Here is an 18,125-nt window from a genome sequence, read left to right as displayed (position 1 = left end):
TGACTTGCTTTCCCCACTGCCAGCCCTCTATTTACTGAACAATAGAAGGGAAATGGTATTTCTTGGAGGGAAATCAGCCTCCTTCAGAACTCTTTTTCTTTTAAAGTATAGGGAGCAATATTTTAAAACACTGATTTAGTTTTTTAGAGCCGTTTTAGGTTCACAGTAAAATTGGGCACACGGCACAAAAAGATTCCATACATCCGCCAGCCACACACACAGCCTCCCCCACCGTCAATATCTCCCACCGGAGTGGAACATTTGTCCCGGGTGATGAACCTACACTGACACCTCCTTATCACCCGAAGTCCATTCTTTATATTAGCATTCACACTTGGTGTTGTACAGTTCATGGGTTTGAACAAATGTAGAATGACGTGATCCAGCATGCAGTATCACACACAATATTTTCACTGCCCTGAAAATCCTCTATGCTCCCCCTATTTATCCCTGCATCCACTTTTAACCCTGGGCAACCAGTGATTTTTTTTTTTAGCTTTACTGGGGTCAAACTGATAAATAAAACTGTAAGATACTTAAAATGTACAATGTGATTTGATATCCACATGCACTGTGAACGGATTCCCATCACCTAGTTAATTAACACATCCATCCCTCACATTTACCCTTCAGAACTTATGAGGGGCAACCTCACTGACCTTTAACCTGGACATTAAAGGGGTACTGAGCCTTGGACATTAAGGATCAGAGGGGGCAAAAATATATTTTCAGTGGGGAAAGCAAAGGGAAAGTAGAAGAAATTTATTTTTAGAATTTTTATCTCTGAAATCCTATCTCCATTTTATTGCTCTATAGGTTGAGACACTTAAAATTCCAATTTGGAAGGGAATTGTGAACTTCTTTGGGGAAATGGCAGCTTGCTGTTTGCGTTTCATTTTTAGCTACCTTAGAATATTTCTCTTTTTCATTTACAAAGAGATTTCCCTCCTTTATCAAAGTATATATTCTGAAAAACTGCCATTTAACTCAACTTATCTACTGATTTTCATTTAAAAGACGGGATCTAGAAGGTTAGCTATGAATATATCTAAGACATGTCTTTTACCCTAAGACATATGAGAGATACATTCAGTAGGTAGAGACAAGATGGCAAAGTAGAAGGAGACGTGCTCATTCCATCTCATGAAAACCCCAAAATCACAACTAACTGCTGAACAACAACAAACATAAAACACTGGAACCTACCAAAAAAAGATATCCTAGATCCAAAGACAAATATAGACACAAGATGGTAGAATAGGGGCACAATTGCAGTCAAATCAAATTCCATTCCCGCCCGGTTGGGTGACTCACAAAAGTAGAAAATTATTATAATGCAGAGGTTCTCCCACAGAAGTGAAACTTCCGAGTCCCATGTCAGGCTCCACAGCCTGGGGGTCTGGCATTGGGAAGAGGAGCCCTGAGATCATCTGGCTTTGATGACCAGTGGGTTTGATCACAGGAATCCCACAGGACTGGGGCAAATAGAAACTCCACTCTTGGAGGGTGCACACAAGACCTCATGTGCCCCAAGACCCAGGGTAAAAGGCAGTGACCTCACAAGAGCCTGGGCCAGACCTGCCTGCTGCTATTGGAGGGTCTCCTGTGAAGGTGGTGGTCAGCAGGGGGATCTGTGGCTCACTGTGGGGACAGAGACCCTCTCAGCAGTAGTTCTGGGGAGTACTCACTGGCGTGAGCCCACCTGGAGGCTGCCATTTTTTCACCAAGACCTGGGCTCACCCAACAGCCTATAGGTTCAAAGGCTGGGATGACTCAGGCCAGACAACCAAAGAGATGGAAACAGAGCCCCACCCATCTGTAGACAGGCTGCCTAAAGTCTTCCTGAGCCCACAGCTGCCCACCTCTCCCCTTAGACCAGCTTCATTCACCATGAAGCACACAGCAGAAGCAAGAACTCCAATCCTGCAGAACAGAAACCACAGTGACAGAAAGTTAGACAAAATAGCAGAGAAACAAGTCCCAGATGAAGAAACAAGATAAAACCCCAGAACAACCAAGTGAAGTAGATATAGGCAAGCTACCTGAAAATGAATTCAGAGTAATGATAGTAAAGATGATCCAAGATCTTGGAAAAAGAATGGAGGCACAGATAGAGAAGGTACAAGAAATGTTTAACAAAGAGCAGGCCTTCCCCGTTGGCTCAGTGGTAAAGAAGCTGCCTGCAATGCAGGAGACATGGGTTCGATCCCTGGGTCATGAAGATCCCCTGGAGAAGGGAATGGCTACTTACTCCAGTATTCTTGCCTGGAGAATTCCATGGACAGAGGAGCCTGGTGGGCTACAGTCCGTGGGGTCGCAAAGAATCAGACACGACTGAGCAGCTAACACTGTCACTGAACAGAGTGCAGCAGTACAACATCTTTATTTCAAGCTAGATCTGCAAGAGGGTGACTTCATGGGACTTCTCTCTGTGCAACACGAAGAGCTCAGTAATGAAGACCTGATGGAGTTTGGAGGTCCAGAGAGGGGCTGAATGGAGACAAGAGGAAGAAGTAGTAACTGAAGCACCGGAGAGATTCACAACACAGGAAACAACAAGAGGGGTTTCCTTATTTGAAGAGGCATGGTTAGTTTCTGAGGCACAGCACTCAAACATAGAACGGCACAGGAAGGTTTTGCAGCAGCCATTCACAATGCCGCCCAGTGGTACCAAAGAACTTAAAGCATTTCCTCTAAGATGAGGAACAAGACAAGCCACTAGTATTCAACATAGCTTTGGAAGTCCTAGCCATGGCAATCAGAGAAGAAATTAAATGAATCCAACTAGGGAAAGAAGAAATAAAACTGTCACTACTTGCAGATGACATGATATCACACAGAAAATCCTAAAGATGCTACCAAAAAACTACTAGAGCTCATCAATGAATTCAATAAAGTTGCAGGATACAAATAAATTGGGAGCTTGGGATTGACATATACACCCTACTATATTTAAAACAGATAACCAACAAGGATCTACTATATAGAGCACAGGGAACTCTCCTTAGTATTCTGTAAAAACCTAAATGGGAAAGAATTTGGAAAAGAATCAATATATGTATATAAAACTGAATCACTTTGCTATATACCTGAAACTAACACAATATTGTAAATCAACTATAGTCCAATATAAAATATAAACTATTAATAAAAAAGAACATACTGGAGTGCAAATTACATTCTTCTATGTAGTCTCCTGATAATAAAAGACAAGGCCCAGACTGCATTTCAAACTTGGATTATTGTGTGTATACTGGAGTATTCCAATTTGAGTCAGATTCCAGCTACTTACTGTTTGCAAGTATTCTCCAAAGAAGAATGATTACTTTGCATAGGAATTTTGCCAGTTACATTGTTAAGATATAAGGATATTGAAGACCAATTCAAATAAGCTTTTGTAAAAAGTAGGATGAAAACGATTCTGTGGTCTTTATCTTACCAGATGGGCAAAGTATGTTTAAATGCACTCAGATCAGTTAGTATAGACTTGATTAAAAATTTTTCTTTTTAAGGAATGGATGAATTTGGCTTAATCACAATGGAGAACTTTTCACTGATCTCAGAGTGGGGATGGGATGGTATTTCACAAGGAAAAGAGGCTGAAATGTGGAGGTTGCCTGTGGGGCGTGTCACACTGATTTGCATTGATTTTGTTTTGTTCTCTGTAAGGAGTAAGACAGCTTCCTGCCTTGTTGCTGTCACTGGCTGGGAGGAAAAGTGTTTCTCTGATTATTTAGTCTTCCATCAGCCACATTGATACTGGAATTTGTTCCCTCTCTGCTCAGGTATCTCCATACTTTCTTGGACAATTAAGTGGAAAAGATAGTGCTTCTTTCCCTTATGCCATCATTTTTACTGTACCCAATCTGTGACTTTAGGAGCACCAATTTTTAAGGGTAAGTCTCTGGGAAGCAGAGAGGGTTTCTTAAATAGATAAGGGCTTCCTAAGGACTTGGAGAGTTGAGAGGGAAACGGCGGGAGGGTGTGTTTGGGATGAAGACATTCCAAAGAGCCAGACACTTTAAGATTACAAATCTTTTATCCAGAATCAAGATGTGTTTGGGATTTAAGAATAAGAAAACTGCTCGATTCTTTTGCCTGATTTACTACAATGCATATATCAGTACCCTTAGATGCTTTTTGGGGAAAAAAAGCCATTAAAAAAAAAAAACTCATGTAATGCAAGAATATAACATCAGGAAAAGCTCAAGCTGATCAACACAGCAAATAGCTTTTTTAAAAGCAGTGTTGGTATTTATTTTCCCAAGCTAGTTTGATGGACTCTGGAGTTATGCCTCCAAGTTTGAATCCTATGATTCGTTGGGGCTGTGACAGGTGCAGGTCACAGCAGCACCATCTCGTGGGGTCATTCGGTGCATTTAGAGAAACCTTTGCAGGGGAGGCATTTAGCGTTTTTCCTTACACTGAGTATCATTCAATAAATTCAGCTGTTGTAATTTCTACTAGAAATATTAGTATGCATACTGTGGATGACCTATAAAGGGAATAATAAAAAAAAAATTTCAAAATCCAAATACAGATGCTTGAGTAAAATCCACTCACTGACTTACCTAGAACCGCCTAGTGTATTAATGAGGTGACTCTGCACAGCAGGTGAGTGTGTATGCTGAGTGTGCAAGAGAGAAAGCGGGGTCACCTTCCTGTCTACCACCTGTCAAGATGAAGTACACGCAGATCTATGCGGCCGCCTAGAGCTAGTTAGTAACATCAGTGTCCTAACCGTGCATTCCTGGGGTAAAGAGGAAATGGGTGGGAACCTTCCTTTCATATTGTCAATGTCTGGACAAACTGTACATTGTGGGGATGTAAAAGTGGAGATACAGTGAGGCCAGCCCATCAGGAAAGGACTGCTGGGGGGAAGAGAGTTTATGACAGTTCCTTAGAGGAGGGGGCAGGCGGGATACGGGGGACCCAGGGATGCAGGGAGAAGCTCCTGGAGGGTCAGGAGGCTGAGGGTGGGGAGGAGCTGTGGGAGGAGCCTCTGTTGTGGTTTCTGCAGGAAGGTGCGGGCAAGGCAGGGGCAGGTGTAGGACTGGCCAGTTCCCTCGGGCTCTGGGACATAAAGACAGCCCGAGTGTGGAGCCTGGCCCTGGAGTGATTAGGGCAGGTGGATAGTGGCCCAGAGTGTGGCTCCCGATAAAGGGCGTGGTCAGGGGTGTGGACTCTGGATTCCCTGAAGTCGAGAAGCATCTGCGTTGTTGACTGTCTCTGGGAAATGACTGGCTGAGGCTAGGAGGGGCCGCCCCTCCCGGGGTGAGCAAAGCATCAGAGGACAGAAAGGAGCTGCTTAATACACTGGTATGGCGTCACTTCAACCCAAGCTCCTCCATACCCTGAGTGCGCTGTCACACCCCAGGAAGGGCAGGTCCTGTGACCTGGGAGGATCTGGGGTGGAGCCTCCCGCGCTGACCTCTCCTTTCTCCTGTGGGATCTGTGGGCCTGTTTCCATCATCCTACCTGGAATCTGCCCCGGAGCCCTTCAGGGTCTGCGCCTCCCGTCTCCGGGGACGGCCTCACTCTGCACCCGCCGCCAGGCTGGGGGGGTCTGTTCACTCTTCTCCCCCTCTCCCCATACTCGGCCGTCCCCTGAGACATCTTGCCCCACCTTGTCAGTGCATCTTATTTTTTTAAGGAATTGTTTCCATTTATTCAGCTCCCCAAGTTTATGCACAAAACTTGCCCACATCAGCGTGTCTTGAATGAGTGAAGCTGGCTGTTGAGCTCTGTCTTTGGCCCATGCTTTCCTGAAGTCCTCCTGTCTCTGCCAAGATCCCTGTGGGTATCTCAGCCTGCCTCCTCCTTGCTGGTCTCTTTGTCCTTGAAACCAATACGATCTTTCAACATCAGACTCCCATCACCTTGCTCCCTATTGCAAAGCCTTGAATGGCTTCCTGGTGATTATGGTTCAAGTTCAAAATCCCGGGCAAGACCCACAAGGCTTCCCAACCTGATCCCAGCCCCCCTTCTGACACGTGACACTCCCTTACTGTGAAGGGTCAGCCACACCTGGCCTCCAGCCGGCTCTCAGTCCATGGCCAGCTGCCACCTTTTCTCTCCTACTTGATGACAACCCATCATTCCTGTGGCCCGGGGCCACGTGTCCCCTCCCCCGAGAAGCCAACATCAGTCCTGACTGTCCTCAGCCCCTCTTTCCTTCTCATCTCCTCCACCCTTCTCATCTACCCCTCTTACAGCCTGGCTGTCTTTTGCCTGAGACTTTGTCATGACATCCTATTCCTCCTTCATTCAGTAAATCTTTGGCCCCCCATGAGGCCACTGTGCCTAACGGCAGAAAGTGAAGAGGAACTAAAGAGCTTCTTGATGAGGGTGAAAGGGAACAATGAAAAAGTTGACTTAGAACTCAACATTAAAAAAAAAAAAAACTAAGATCATGGCATCTGGTCCCATCACTTCAAGGGAAGTAGAAGGGGAAAATATGGAAACAGTGACAAACTTTATTTTCTTGGGCTCCAAAATCACTGTGGACAGTAACTGCAGCCATGAAATTAAAAGATGGTTGCTCCTTGGAAGGAAAGCTATGACAAACCTAGACAGCATATTAAAAAGCAGAGATGTCACTTTGCCAACAAAGGTCTGTTTTCATCAAAGCTATGGTTTTTCCAGTGGTCATATATGGATGTGAGAGTTGGACTATAAAGAAAGCCGGAAGAATTGATGCTTTTAAACTATGGTGTTGGAGAAGCCTGTTGAGAGTCCCTTGGGACTGCAAGGAGATCAAACCAGTCAATCCTAACAGAAATCAGCTTTGAATATTCATTGGAAGGACTGATGCTGAAGCTCCAATACTTGGGCCACCTGATGCCAAGAGCATCATTGGGAAAAGACCCTGATGCTGGGAAAGATTGACGGCGGGAGGAGAAGAGGGCAGCAGAGGATGAGATGGTTAGATAGCATCACTGGACATGAATCTGAGCAAACTCTGGGAGATAGTGAAGGACTAGGAAGCCTGGCGTGCTGCAGTCCATGGGGTCACAAAGAGTCAGACATGACTTATCAGTTGAACAACAATAACAAGGCACTGGGCCAAGTGTTGATGGTATAAAAATAACAGAGAATCTAAGAATCAAATCAGGAATATAATAGCCTCCTTGGGGAGAATGGGAACCAAAGACACAACCAGAGAAACCTGTGTCTAATTCCAGTTAGAATGTGATACCTGCAATGACAGGTGTATCGACAAAGTCCTATGGACACAGAGAAGAAAGAACCCTGCCACAGAATTGGGAAGAACCCTAGGAGGTAGCATTTGAGGTGGATCTTGTCGGATGAGATCGAGTTTGAGATGGAAGAGCAAAGAGAAGTGGGGCGGGGGGGTGGTTAGTGATTGACAGCTCCTCTCTTTTCCTCAGCACTCAAACAAGAAAAATGATATCCATGTGGAAAAATGTTCAGACCGGGTTTCCTTTTTCTCCCTTGAACACTGGAATATTCCCTCCGGGTGCCCTTGATTACGTATCCTTGTGTTTCTCAGTCTTAACGCGTGGCTCAGGGGAGCAGGCGGCCAGACACAACTGTCTGTGTTTCTCAAGATTTGTTGGATCCAGTGAGAAAAGCATGACGTAGCACCTCCCCCACGAAGCCAGAACTCGCTGCACCAGAGTCAACTGCTTGGTTGGAGTGGTGTTTTCACCCTGCCGTCCTCTTTACACTTCGATGTATGGTTACTTGATTTTGAGGCAGTTTTCAAAACCTTCTCTGCTGAGAAGCTGACTATATTAACAGGCCTTCTGAAAGTACCCATGGCTCAGCGCCAAAGAAACACGAAACTACCCCGAGGGCCCCACATATTCCAGCCTTGCTTTTCGCTGTCAAGCATAGCTCGGTGTCAAATAACCCTCTTTAAAGGCCTGGCCCTGCTGCTCACTGGTGTGTGCCCTTGGGGAAGTTATCTAACCTCTTGGAAACGTAGCTTCCTTTTTGGTGAAGGCAGAGCCTACCTGCTAGAGCTTTAAAAGTTAAGGATTAATCAAGAAAAAAGAGAAAAAAAAAAAAAGTTAAGGATTAATCAAATAATGCACTATGGTGAAGGCTGCCATTCCTAGCATGTCGTAACTACTTAGTGAATGGAAGGTGCCTATTTTTGGTGAAGTTATTGATCAGATGCTCCCAGACGATTCTTGTGTGTTAGGTAGATACTAATTTATCGGTTTCCAGAAAGTCAGGCAACATTAAGAGAGGGATGCCAGCGACTTCCCTGGTGGTCCAGTGGCTAAGCCTCCACGCCCCCAATGCAGGGGGTCCAAGTTCGATCCTTGGTTGGGGAACTAGATCCCACATGCCACAGCTAAAGAGCCTGCATGCTGCAACAAAGACCGAAGGTCTCACCTGCTACCACTAAGACTGGATGCAGCCAAATAAATAGTTTTGAAAAAGAGATGTAGGAAGTAGGGGTAGGGGAAGTGTATCTGTTTTATTAAATGTTGCCAAGCACTTTTAAAGACATCACATCATGCATCATTACAGGAAAGCTAAAATAAGGGATGGGAGCATCTCAGACGTTTTCATCTAGCCATGTTATCTGAATTGAATGCCACTTTGTTTAAAGATGATAAAGCATCTGCCTACAGTATGGGAGACCTGGGTTTGATCCCTGGGTCAGGAAGATCCTCTGCAGAAGGAAGTGGCAACCCACTCCAGTATTCTTGCCTGGAAAATCCCATGGGCAGAGGAGCCTGGTAGGCTACAGTCCATGGGGTCGCAAAGAGTTGGACATGACTGAGTGACTAAATTTTAAACTTTAATTAGCTGGTGATGCAGCAGCTTCTTCATTTTCTGTTCATCTAACTCCAGCTTTTAGTTTGACAGTCCTTAAGTACAATCATGCTTTTGAGTCCTGACTGACACTCATTCTCACGTTTTAGTATATATTCCTACTTGTAGAGAGTTATTTAGTATGTCTGTGTGCGCTTCTTCAAAGGAAACAGTGCTGTGTTTGGAGTTCAGGGTTCTTAGTTAAGCTGTGAAATTACAGTGGAATAGGTAGTTATGGCTACTTCATCTAGTTCTTGCTTTATGTCTGAATTTAATGTCATGAACAGAAATGTTTGAGTAGGTTTCTAGTGAAAAAGTCTCTTCCCTTTGTAGGAACATTAGTTGTCTGCATTTACTATTTTACACGGAGCTCTAGAAGTAGACATGAAAATCTGTGGCCAAAAAAAAAAATTATCGCTTGCTGTTCTCATAATTGAGAATGTCATTTCCTATTTCCCTGGTTCATTTCTGTGCTTTCTTCTCATCTACCCACATAGGAAGAACGCTGGGGAAAAGCACAGAAACCAGTGACTTCTACGGCTGTGGGATTTCCATGGAGAAAATAGCATCAGAACGCACCTGGACCATCTTCTGTACCCAGCAAACCCTCCACACTCCCAGGCGTGTTCTGTGAATTCGCATGCATGTGTGTTCAGGGTGCTTTCGTGCAAGGGAGCACACCTAGCCTGTAGATGAGGTGGGGAGGGTGCAGGTTGGGGGAAAGGACGGGAGAGACTATGGAGCAAATGTTTTACAACCTGAACCTCAGAACTGTGATCCTCCAAGGAGAGCGCTACTTGAAGAAAAGAAAAAAAAAAAAAATAAAGTCGAATGGCTTCTCAGGGATTTTTTTTTTTTTTTCCGTGCACATATAAGCCATAATTCCAGTACAGGTGGCAGTATTCAGAGCACTCAGATTTCAGTTCTGTTAAATGTGAAAGAGGGATCGACTGACCATTCATTGCTGTTCCATAACTAGTGTAAAATATGTATATGTTTATCTTTATTTTTATAATATGCAAATACATTTAAATTTATACAGTTTGAAGCTTCTAGCATTAGTTGACACTGGTGCAATATTCTGATGAGAACTGTGCCAACATGGGGCTGATTTCTTTCTTTAGCATCGGATGTTTTGTTTATTCTTTAAGCCTTTGCATATTTAAAAAAAGAAAAGATACCTATCTCTTTGCTCATGGCTTAAGTGTTGGTTCATAGAGGTTGACAATAATCATCAAGAACCTTAAACATGCATTTCAGGCAATAGCCCCTTCCCCTCCTTTTCAGTAAAAAGTCCCTGGTCACTGGGTGATAGTCTGATGGAGGCCTGGTGATTAAGATTCTTGAGGGGAGGGGGATTAAGGGGTCCACATATCCAAGGAAGAGTGGAGCCTTGCAATAGCTTAGATAGTCAGGCGTTAGTTCCAAAGCATGTAAAAAGCTCTAATAGGTCCTGTTCCCACCCCCCCACCACCCACTAGAACAGAGTCTGTGAAATTTAGCAGAGCTCTCTGAAAGCTGGTGTCAGACCCTAAGATAGTGAGTTGCCTAATTGGAGAGCATAAGCCCACATTGGTTATTTATAAATACAGAGCCTCTGATTGGATGGTCTACTGCCAAGAACTAGTAAAACCCTGGTTTTAAAATCTCCATGACATAAAACCTAAAAAGCCAACCAACCAAACCGCTCTCTCCTCCTCATCGGGGCCAAACAGCGTCTACTGCAATAGTAACACATTCTTTGAAGAGTGTGCGTGACTCTGTTTACATCTGCCTCCTCTGCATGCTGATTGAAAAATGTGTGAAACTGTTTCTTTCCAGTGTAAAGCAAGAAAAACTAGTCAGCGGTATTACTCGTTTACTTCTATAAAGTATTGTCTCTTGGAATGCCACAGTATATGATGTCTCCACATATTTAAAAAATAACAAAGAAGTGGCTGCATCCCACACACACAAAAAAGAAAAAACCACAAATCAATTTTTGTAGATGGTTTTGTGCCCCAGGAGTTAACTTTATGAACTCCAGAACATCCAGTCAAACAAGCATGATTTCTTATAGTCATAAAATCAAATGGGATCAGACTAGTTCTGCATTTTAATACTTGAGTATGGCACCTCCAATTTGCAATTTCATTTTCTTTTGGAACAGTCGCAAGATTCACCTTGTTAATCCTTCTGTCACAGTCCTCCTGTGCGTGTGTGCATGTGTGTGTAAGTGTAAACTGAATGATAACATTTAATTGCTTTACGGACCACTGAATTGTTGGGCATAAAAGTTTTCCAATTGGCAGGAGACAGTTCTTCAACTGTCAAATTAACCGACTTTGGCCAGAAAAAGGCTGGTAAAGTGACTTCAGGCTAACTCCCCAGGGGAGCATATTAACTGAAGAAAAAAAAAAAATGTTCCTTTGGGTGACATACCCTGCAAAGTGTGTGCTCTTATTATGAACATAGATGCCCACATTCTTAATATCTGCTCTTTTTGGACGCGTGATGTTTTATGCTGTCATCTGAACCTTAGAGAAGCAGTGTAAGAAGAAATCTTGGTATCACATGTATTTTAGCAAAAAAAAAGTTATCCTGATAGAGGGTCATGTGACCAAAAGCAGCTCCAGAAAAGCTTGAGAACTTGCTTCGGGGGAGGGGGGAAGGTTGGAGATACAGAAAACACTGCTCTATAGGAATTTTCTTCATCTATGCAGGAAATTCCATTCTCTCTTTCAACACCTGGGAAGGCTCAGTTGGGGAGGCTGACTGATGGGCAATTCGCTAAGCACAAAGGGGGATGTTTTCCAACTAAGTCGTCCCTGCCTTGCAAACAGACGCCCTCCAAGTTTGTTATGGTTTCTATTCCTGCATCTTGTGGTATCAAAACCACTTCCTGGAATTGTAAACGCGCTGCCAGAATAAATGTTTTTTCCCCCTTCCAAGAAAAAAACCGCCAGTGCTCATATTTGACACTTGTGCACTGGACTCTTTTTGAATGAATAAAATGGAAAGGGTCTGGTGTCATTTCTGATGGAGTGTGTGTTCTTTTTTCATGCCACAGTTTGTGCATTGTAATTGTGGTTTCCTATTTAATTGCCATAACTGGGCAGAAATTTTTTTTAAAAAATTCAACAAAGTTTAATAAAAAATACAAAGAAATGATGAAGCAGTTATATTTCCAGAGTTTAGTTATTTCTGTCTGTCTGTCTTTGTTTCAATTTCATCAGTTAGGAAATCATTGTATTCTGTTTTTAGTCTTAGGTCACTTTGAGCCACAGGAGGTGGATGGTGGTGGCTCTGGTTGGGGAAGGAAATGAAAGAACCTCTTTCATGCTCTCCCTTCTGTGCTCAGGCTGGAGAGTCAGTGCTGGAATATCACTTGTGTCTTAAAGCCTTTTCTCAGTGATCTGCTATGTTCCTACCACAACTTATGATAGGTGTCCAAGTTCCCTTTCCCTGGCCTTTCTTTGCCTCAGGGGTCTATATTTGCTGGTCAGCTGAAGGAGCTGACCCGTGGATACTGGGTCAGAGACTTCTATTCACCCTGTTTTTTTTTTTTTAAAGGACAGTTGAATTAAAGATAAGAAAGGAAACGCATGTGGTTGCTTCTTGCAGAAGCAACAACCTTTAGGGAAGGACCCAGTGCACACAAGCCCTGCCCTGAGGCGCCGGAGCTTTGGGGACACAGGGGAGAAAGGAGGGCCTTGTTGTAAGACTCCTGAGAAGGTAAGTGGTGTCACTGGGTGCCCTGAAGTCAAGTCTCCCTCTGCCAGTGGAAAAGCTTAAACCATGTGCTGATCAGAATTTTCAAGAGTAGGGAAGCACCACCCCAATCTTCAAAGCAGCTCTCTTCACAATAGCCAAGACATGAAAGCAACCTAAATGTCCATAAACAGAGGAATGGATACGATGTGGTACATATATACAAAGGAATATTACTCAGCCATAAAAAGGAATGAAATAATGCCATTTGTAACATGAACGGACCTAGAGATTATCCTACTAAGTAAGTCAGAGAAAGACAAATGATATCACCAATATGTGGAATCTAATAAAAAGCGATAGAAATAAACGTACTGAAAAAACAGACTCACAGGGCTTTCCCTGGCAGGCCAGTGGCTAATACTCTGTGATCCAAATGCCAGGGAGCCTGGGTTCAATCCTTGGTCAGGGAACTAGATCCCACCTGCCACAACTAAAAGACCCTGCTCTGGGCAACTAAGACGGGGAAAATCAGATTATTTTTTTTTAAATGACTCACAGATCTCAAAACCAAACTTACGGTTACCAAAGGGGAAATGGGGGAAGTGATATATTAGGAGATTGGGGTTAACATATACATACTACTATATATAGAATAACTAGTAAGGACCTACTGTATAGCATAGGGAACTCTACTCAATATTCTGTAATATATGGTAAAAAAAAAAAAAAAAAAGCATGGAAAAGAATGGAGGTGTGTATATATATGTGTGTGTGTATAACTGATTCAGTTTTCTGTACATCTAAAACTAACATAATGTTGAAAATTCACATAGTCTGATAAAATTTTTTTTAAAGGAGTAAGCAAATGAGGTGTGACCCCCGTGGACCATGTCCAGGTAAAGCAAAGTCCTCAGATTCAGTGCCACCGCTAACCCTCCTGAACTGGAAAGAAACAAGGAGCATAAACCACACTTTGGGCCTCATTTTTCTTTGCCAATAAGTTTGGAGATCTTTACACTTGCTGAGTAGGTCATGGACCAGCAGACACCCCCAGTGATGATTACAAATGCGTCATCCATCACATGTATGTATCCTTCCCTCCCAAAGCTATTTCTCCTGTTTAATTGTGAGCTTTTTGAAGAAGATTCCTCATTTGCTTTGAATGCACAGTGTCCCACAAATGGTGGGTTCAGATGCTCAAGGTTTCTCTTGCCCGTGACTGTTACCCAGCAGTCCTGGAAGGAGGCAGAATGTTACCTAGCAGAAACTGCATGGTTGCACCAGTAGGGAGGGGTGTGGAGTTATTGGAAGAGGTTTAGGAAGCACGTGAACCTTTAAAATACGGGTTTGAACACATGAGAAAACTCATCGGGTATTAGAAACCCTATTTGAATATTTAAGCTCAAGTAAGAAATATCTTATTCAAGGGCTCCAGTGGTTAAGAATCCATCTGCCAATGCAGGAGACACGGGTTTGATCCCTGGTCTGGGATGATTCGCAGGGCAACTGGGTCTGCGCACCACAACTACCGAACCTGTGCTCTAGAGCCCGCGAGCACAACTCCAGAAGCTGAACGCCCTGGAGCCTGCACTCTGCAACAAAAGAAGCCCCTGCAGAAAGCAGCCCAGACACTGCAACTAGAGAAAGTCCGCATGCAACGGAAGACCCAGCTGAGCCAAAATAAGCTTTTTGAAAAAGAAATAACCTCTCCATCTTTAAACACAAGAAATAATTTAGCATGAAGTGAATTTCATTCTAAACACAAAGACTAACTCAGTTCAGTTCAGTCACTCAGTCGTGTCTGACTCTGCGACCCCATGGACTGCAGCACACCAGGCCTCCCTGTCCATCACCAACTTCTGGAGTTTACTCAAACTCATGTCCATCGAGTCGGTGATGCCATCCAGCCATCTCATCCTCTGTCATCCCCTTCTCCCACCTTCAATCTTTCCCAGCATCAGGGTCTTTTCCAACAAGTCAGTTCTTCACATCAGGTGGCCAAAGTATAGGAGTTTCAGCTTCAGCATCAGTCCTTCCAATGAATATTCAGGACTGATCTCCTTTAGGATGAACTGGTTGGATCTCCTTGCATTCCAAGGGACTGTCAAGAGTCTTCTCCAACACCACAGTTCAAAAGCATCAATTCTTTAGTGCTCAGCTTTCCTTATAGTCCAACTGTCACATCCATACATGACTACCGGAAAAACCATAGCTTTGACTAGATGGAACTTTGTTGGCAAAGTAATATCTCTGCTTTTTAATACGCTATCTAGATTGGTCATAACTTTTCTTTCAAGGAGCAAACGTCTTTTAATTTCATGGCTGCAGTCACCATCTGCAGTGATTTTGGAGCCCAAAAAAATAAAGTCTGCCACTGTTTCTCCATCTATTTGTCATGAAGTAATGGGACCAGATGTCATGATCTTAGTTTTATGAATGTTGAGTTTTAAACCAACTTTTTCCACTGTCCTCTCAGTATTTCCCAAACTGCTCCATGAAGAATTCCTGAGTTACTGAGACATGTTCCTCTATTTTAATATTAAGAAGTTCTAAGTTTGAGAAAGTGAGTTAAATAAAGCTTAAAAAGAATCCGCCTGCAATGTGGGAGACCTGGGTTTGATCCTTGGGTTGGGAAGATCCCCTGGAGGAGGGCACAGCAATGCACTGCAGTATTCTTGCCTGGAGAATCCCCATGGACAGAGGAGCCTGGTGGGCTACAGTCCATGGGGTCACACAGAGTCGGACACGACTAAGTGACTACGCACAGCACAAACGAATTTTCACCGCAGGATTCAGAACCATTTAGATGCCAAGGAACATTGTGAATGTTCAAAGTGGACTAGAAGGCATTTCCACAAGTGCTGGAGCGGGGAGGATGGCTGTGGACAGTCTAAATCTGTCATTTCCAAGGTACAGGATGTCTACAGAGCCCAGGGCACTTGTCAGTGAGGCAGAGGTAGCTTCAACCAACAGAGTCACTTCTCTTTGGAGGCAGGATTGCAGGGTGGTTAAGAGAACCCGTGAGGGCTCAGCAGGTACAGAACCTGCTTGCAATATAGGAGACATGGGAGACCTGGTTTCCTGACTTCCCTAAGTCAGGAAGATACCCTGGAGAAGGAAATGGCAACCCACTCCAACAGTCTTGCCTGGGAAACCCCATGGACAGAGGAGCCTGGCGGGCTACCGTCCACGGGGTCACCAAAGAGTCAGACGTGACTGAGCAGATTAAGCACGCAAAGAGCGCTGCCCCAGATCACTTGTTCTGTGTGGATCCTGACTCTGCACCCACTTACCCATGCCTCAGTGTCCCCATGTGAAATGGAGCAAGCCATCTACCTCACACAGTTGTGATGACTATCTAACGAGATCCCATGAGTAAAGGACTTGGGACAACTCTCAGTATGGGCATCAAACATAGCTCATCCTATTCTAGTAACACATAGAGTTCTCTTTTTTACTGGGAAAGCTAGTCTTAAGCTCTGAGTCCTTGACAGTATCTAACTAGAATTTTTAAGTTATGTCTTCATCATATTTACTAATTGATTATTCCCTCTAGTGATAGAACAGTTGCTTTACAAATGAATGTATTTAGGAACTTCTCTGATGGTCCAGTGGCTAAAATTCCAAGTTCTCAATGCAGGGGGCTTGGGTTCGATCCCTGGCCAGGTAACTAGATCCCGCATGCCACAACTAAAAGCAAAGGTCCCACAGGCCACAACTGAGACCCACCACAGGCAAATAATTTTTTAAAATATGAATGCTTTTAGAAAGAAACACTTCAAATATATGAGAAAGAAAACTATTAAGTGAATAAGTGCAGGTGGTACATAGACATAGAAAAAATGGTGACTAGATGGCAAAAATTATGAAGATGGTATATGTGAGCATCTGGGTAACGTAATGGAGGGATCCAGTCTGGTATAACGCTGCCCATGGAAAGATCACACAATTTCCGTGTACATCAGAAGGACCTCCCTGCACCACAAAATACTTCCCCCTTGTTTTAAAATTTCTGCTAGAAAACTTTAATGAAAGATTATAGAAGAATGATGATTAGAAAATGAGTATTTCTTAAATTTGAAGTTTAAAGTAGGCTCTGCATTCTTCAATGTTTCAATACAGCCGAACTGTTCATATAAATACAACTCTGAAATTTGGGGAGATTGAATTTGTGAGAATGTGCATATATTTTAGGAAGCTCTTCCAGGTGTAATGCTTTTTCTCTGGATATTTTGCCGAAGCTGAACGTGAACCCGCATGTTTCACTCACCAAAAATGAAAACAAAATCTCACTAACTGATTTGGTACACATTGAATAGAACAAATGGCTTCGTTTTATAATCACTCGGTCCTTGAGAAATCATGGCATGAAATGAAGCTGGGTAGAGGCCATGTGCCCAGGGAGCATGGAGGGGTAGAAGTAATGCCTGGCAACCAGAGATACAGTCCGTCTTTTCTCTCCTGCTCCAAAAAATAGGTCAAGACGGCAGCTGAACTGGTGGAAATTCTCTCCAGCAATACAAAGTGGGGAAAATGCTTGAAAAATAAGAAAACAAACCCACTATTATTTTAAAATCTCTGAAAACTGTCCTGAGGACATACAGCAAATGGAGAAATAGTCATTCAAGAAAATGCACTAAATATAAGCTTAGCCAGCATCTGTGACCTTTGAGCCATGACCTCCCTAAACCCCACCCCCACCCCGCGCCCACAGCTCCATGTCTTGGATCCTCTATTCTGGGCAGATGTGGCCAAGAAGATGGAGTTGGTCTCTCCCCTCACAGCTGTCTGGGGCTATGGTTTCATCTTGGGGAAAGCGGGCTGCCCGCATCTCTCAGCCTCCCCAGGGCTTGATTGCAGAAGCTCTATTTCAGGCAAGAGGGACCCAGAGACCAGGGCCTCCTTCTGCTCGTGGGCTGAAGGCTCCCCCACAGGCAGGGTGGGCCAGGGGTACCCAGGTGCGAGTGCCCCCGCCCCAGCTCTCATGTAGGGTGGAGATTCCCTCCAGGAGAGGAAGCCAGGAAGACAGAGCCACCATTTCTGCCTCCCTCAGTGCCTGGCTGTAGAGCAGGGGTGTCACTCCCAGAAAAGAGGGTCCCCACCCCGAGTTCCCGGGCAGGGCCCAGGGGTTTGTCCAGGGGAAATGGGGCCATACAGCTGAAGGTCTCCCCAGCTCCACCTGACCAGACTGACCTTCTCAGGAGCAGAGCCAGGGGGAGGCCTGCCTCAGCAATGGGGGCCTGGGGGAGAGCTCTGGAGGAGGCTGGCAGCTCTGCCATGCGATTCTAACAGCAGAGTGCCTGAAGTTTTGCCAGAACCAGACAAAGAACCCGGAGGTGTCCTCTGGGGATCACAGTCAATTCTGGGGGTGCTTGGGCTGCACCGCTCAGGGGTGGTCAGAGCAGGACATGGGGGAGGCTTTAGAACATCCCCAAGCCACAGGCAGACCCACTAACCCAAGGCAGAAGCTTCACTGGTGCCACAGGCTGAGACACAGCCTCTGAGCGAATCCGGACTGAACAGTCCGTATCCCAACCCAGGGCCACTCCTAGGAAGCCAGGCTCATGTCTAAAATCACACTACTCCTGGGAGCCTGAATACTTCGTGTGCAAGAGGAGCCCTCTCAGGAGTGATCGGAG

General features: G+C 44.4%; 1 protein-coding gene across 2 annotated transcripts in view; it reads left to right on the top strand.

The window, feature by feature from the left end:
• Nucleotides 1-10,740, top strand: part of MFHAS1 (multifunctional ROCO family signaling regulator 1) — a 103,741-nt gene extending 93,001 nt beyond the window's left edge. Inside the window, exons 3-4 of one of the 2 annotated variants that reach the window (XM_065946343.1) lie at nt 3,786-3,896; nt 9,291-10,740. In XM_065946343.1, the coding sequence (XP_065802415.1) occupies nt 3,786-3,813 (28 nt within the window). In that variant the 3' untranslated portion in view covers nt 3,814-3,896; nt 9,291-10,740. The remainder of the gene's footprint in view (nt 1-3,785; nt 3,897-9,290) is intronic. The other variant, XM_065946342.1, reaches the window with a different exon arrangement.
• Nucleotides 10,741-18,125: the final 7,385 nt, after the last annotated feature.

The sequence above is a fragment of the Muntiacus reevesi genome, chromosome 10 (genome assembly GCF_963930625.1).
Source record: "Muntiacus reevesi chromosome 10, mMunRee1.1, whole genome shotgun sequence".
NCBI classification, from domain to species: Eukaryota; Metazoa; Chordata; class Mammalia; order Artiodactyla; family Cervidae; genus Muntiacus; species Muntiacus reevesi.
This window is presented reverse-complemented; position numbering and strand designations above follow the sequence as displayed.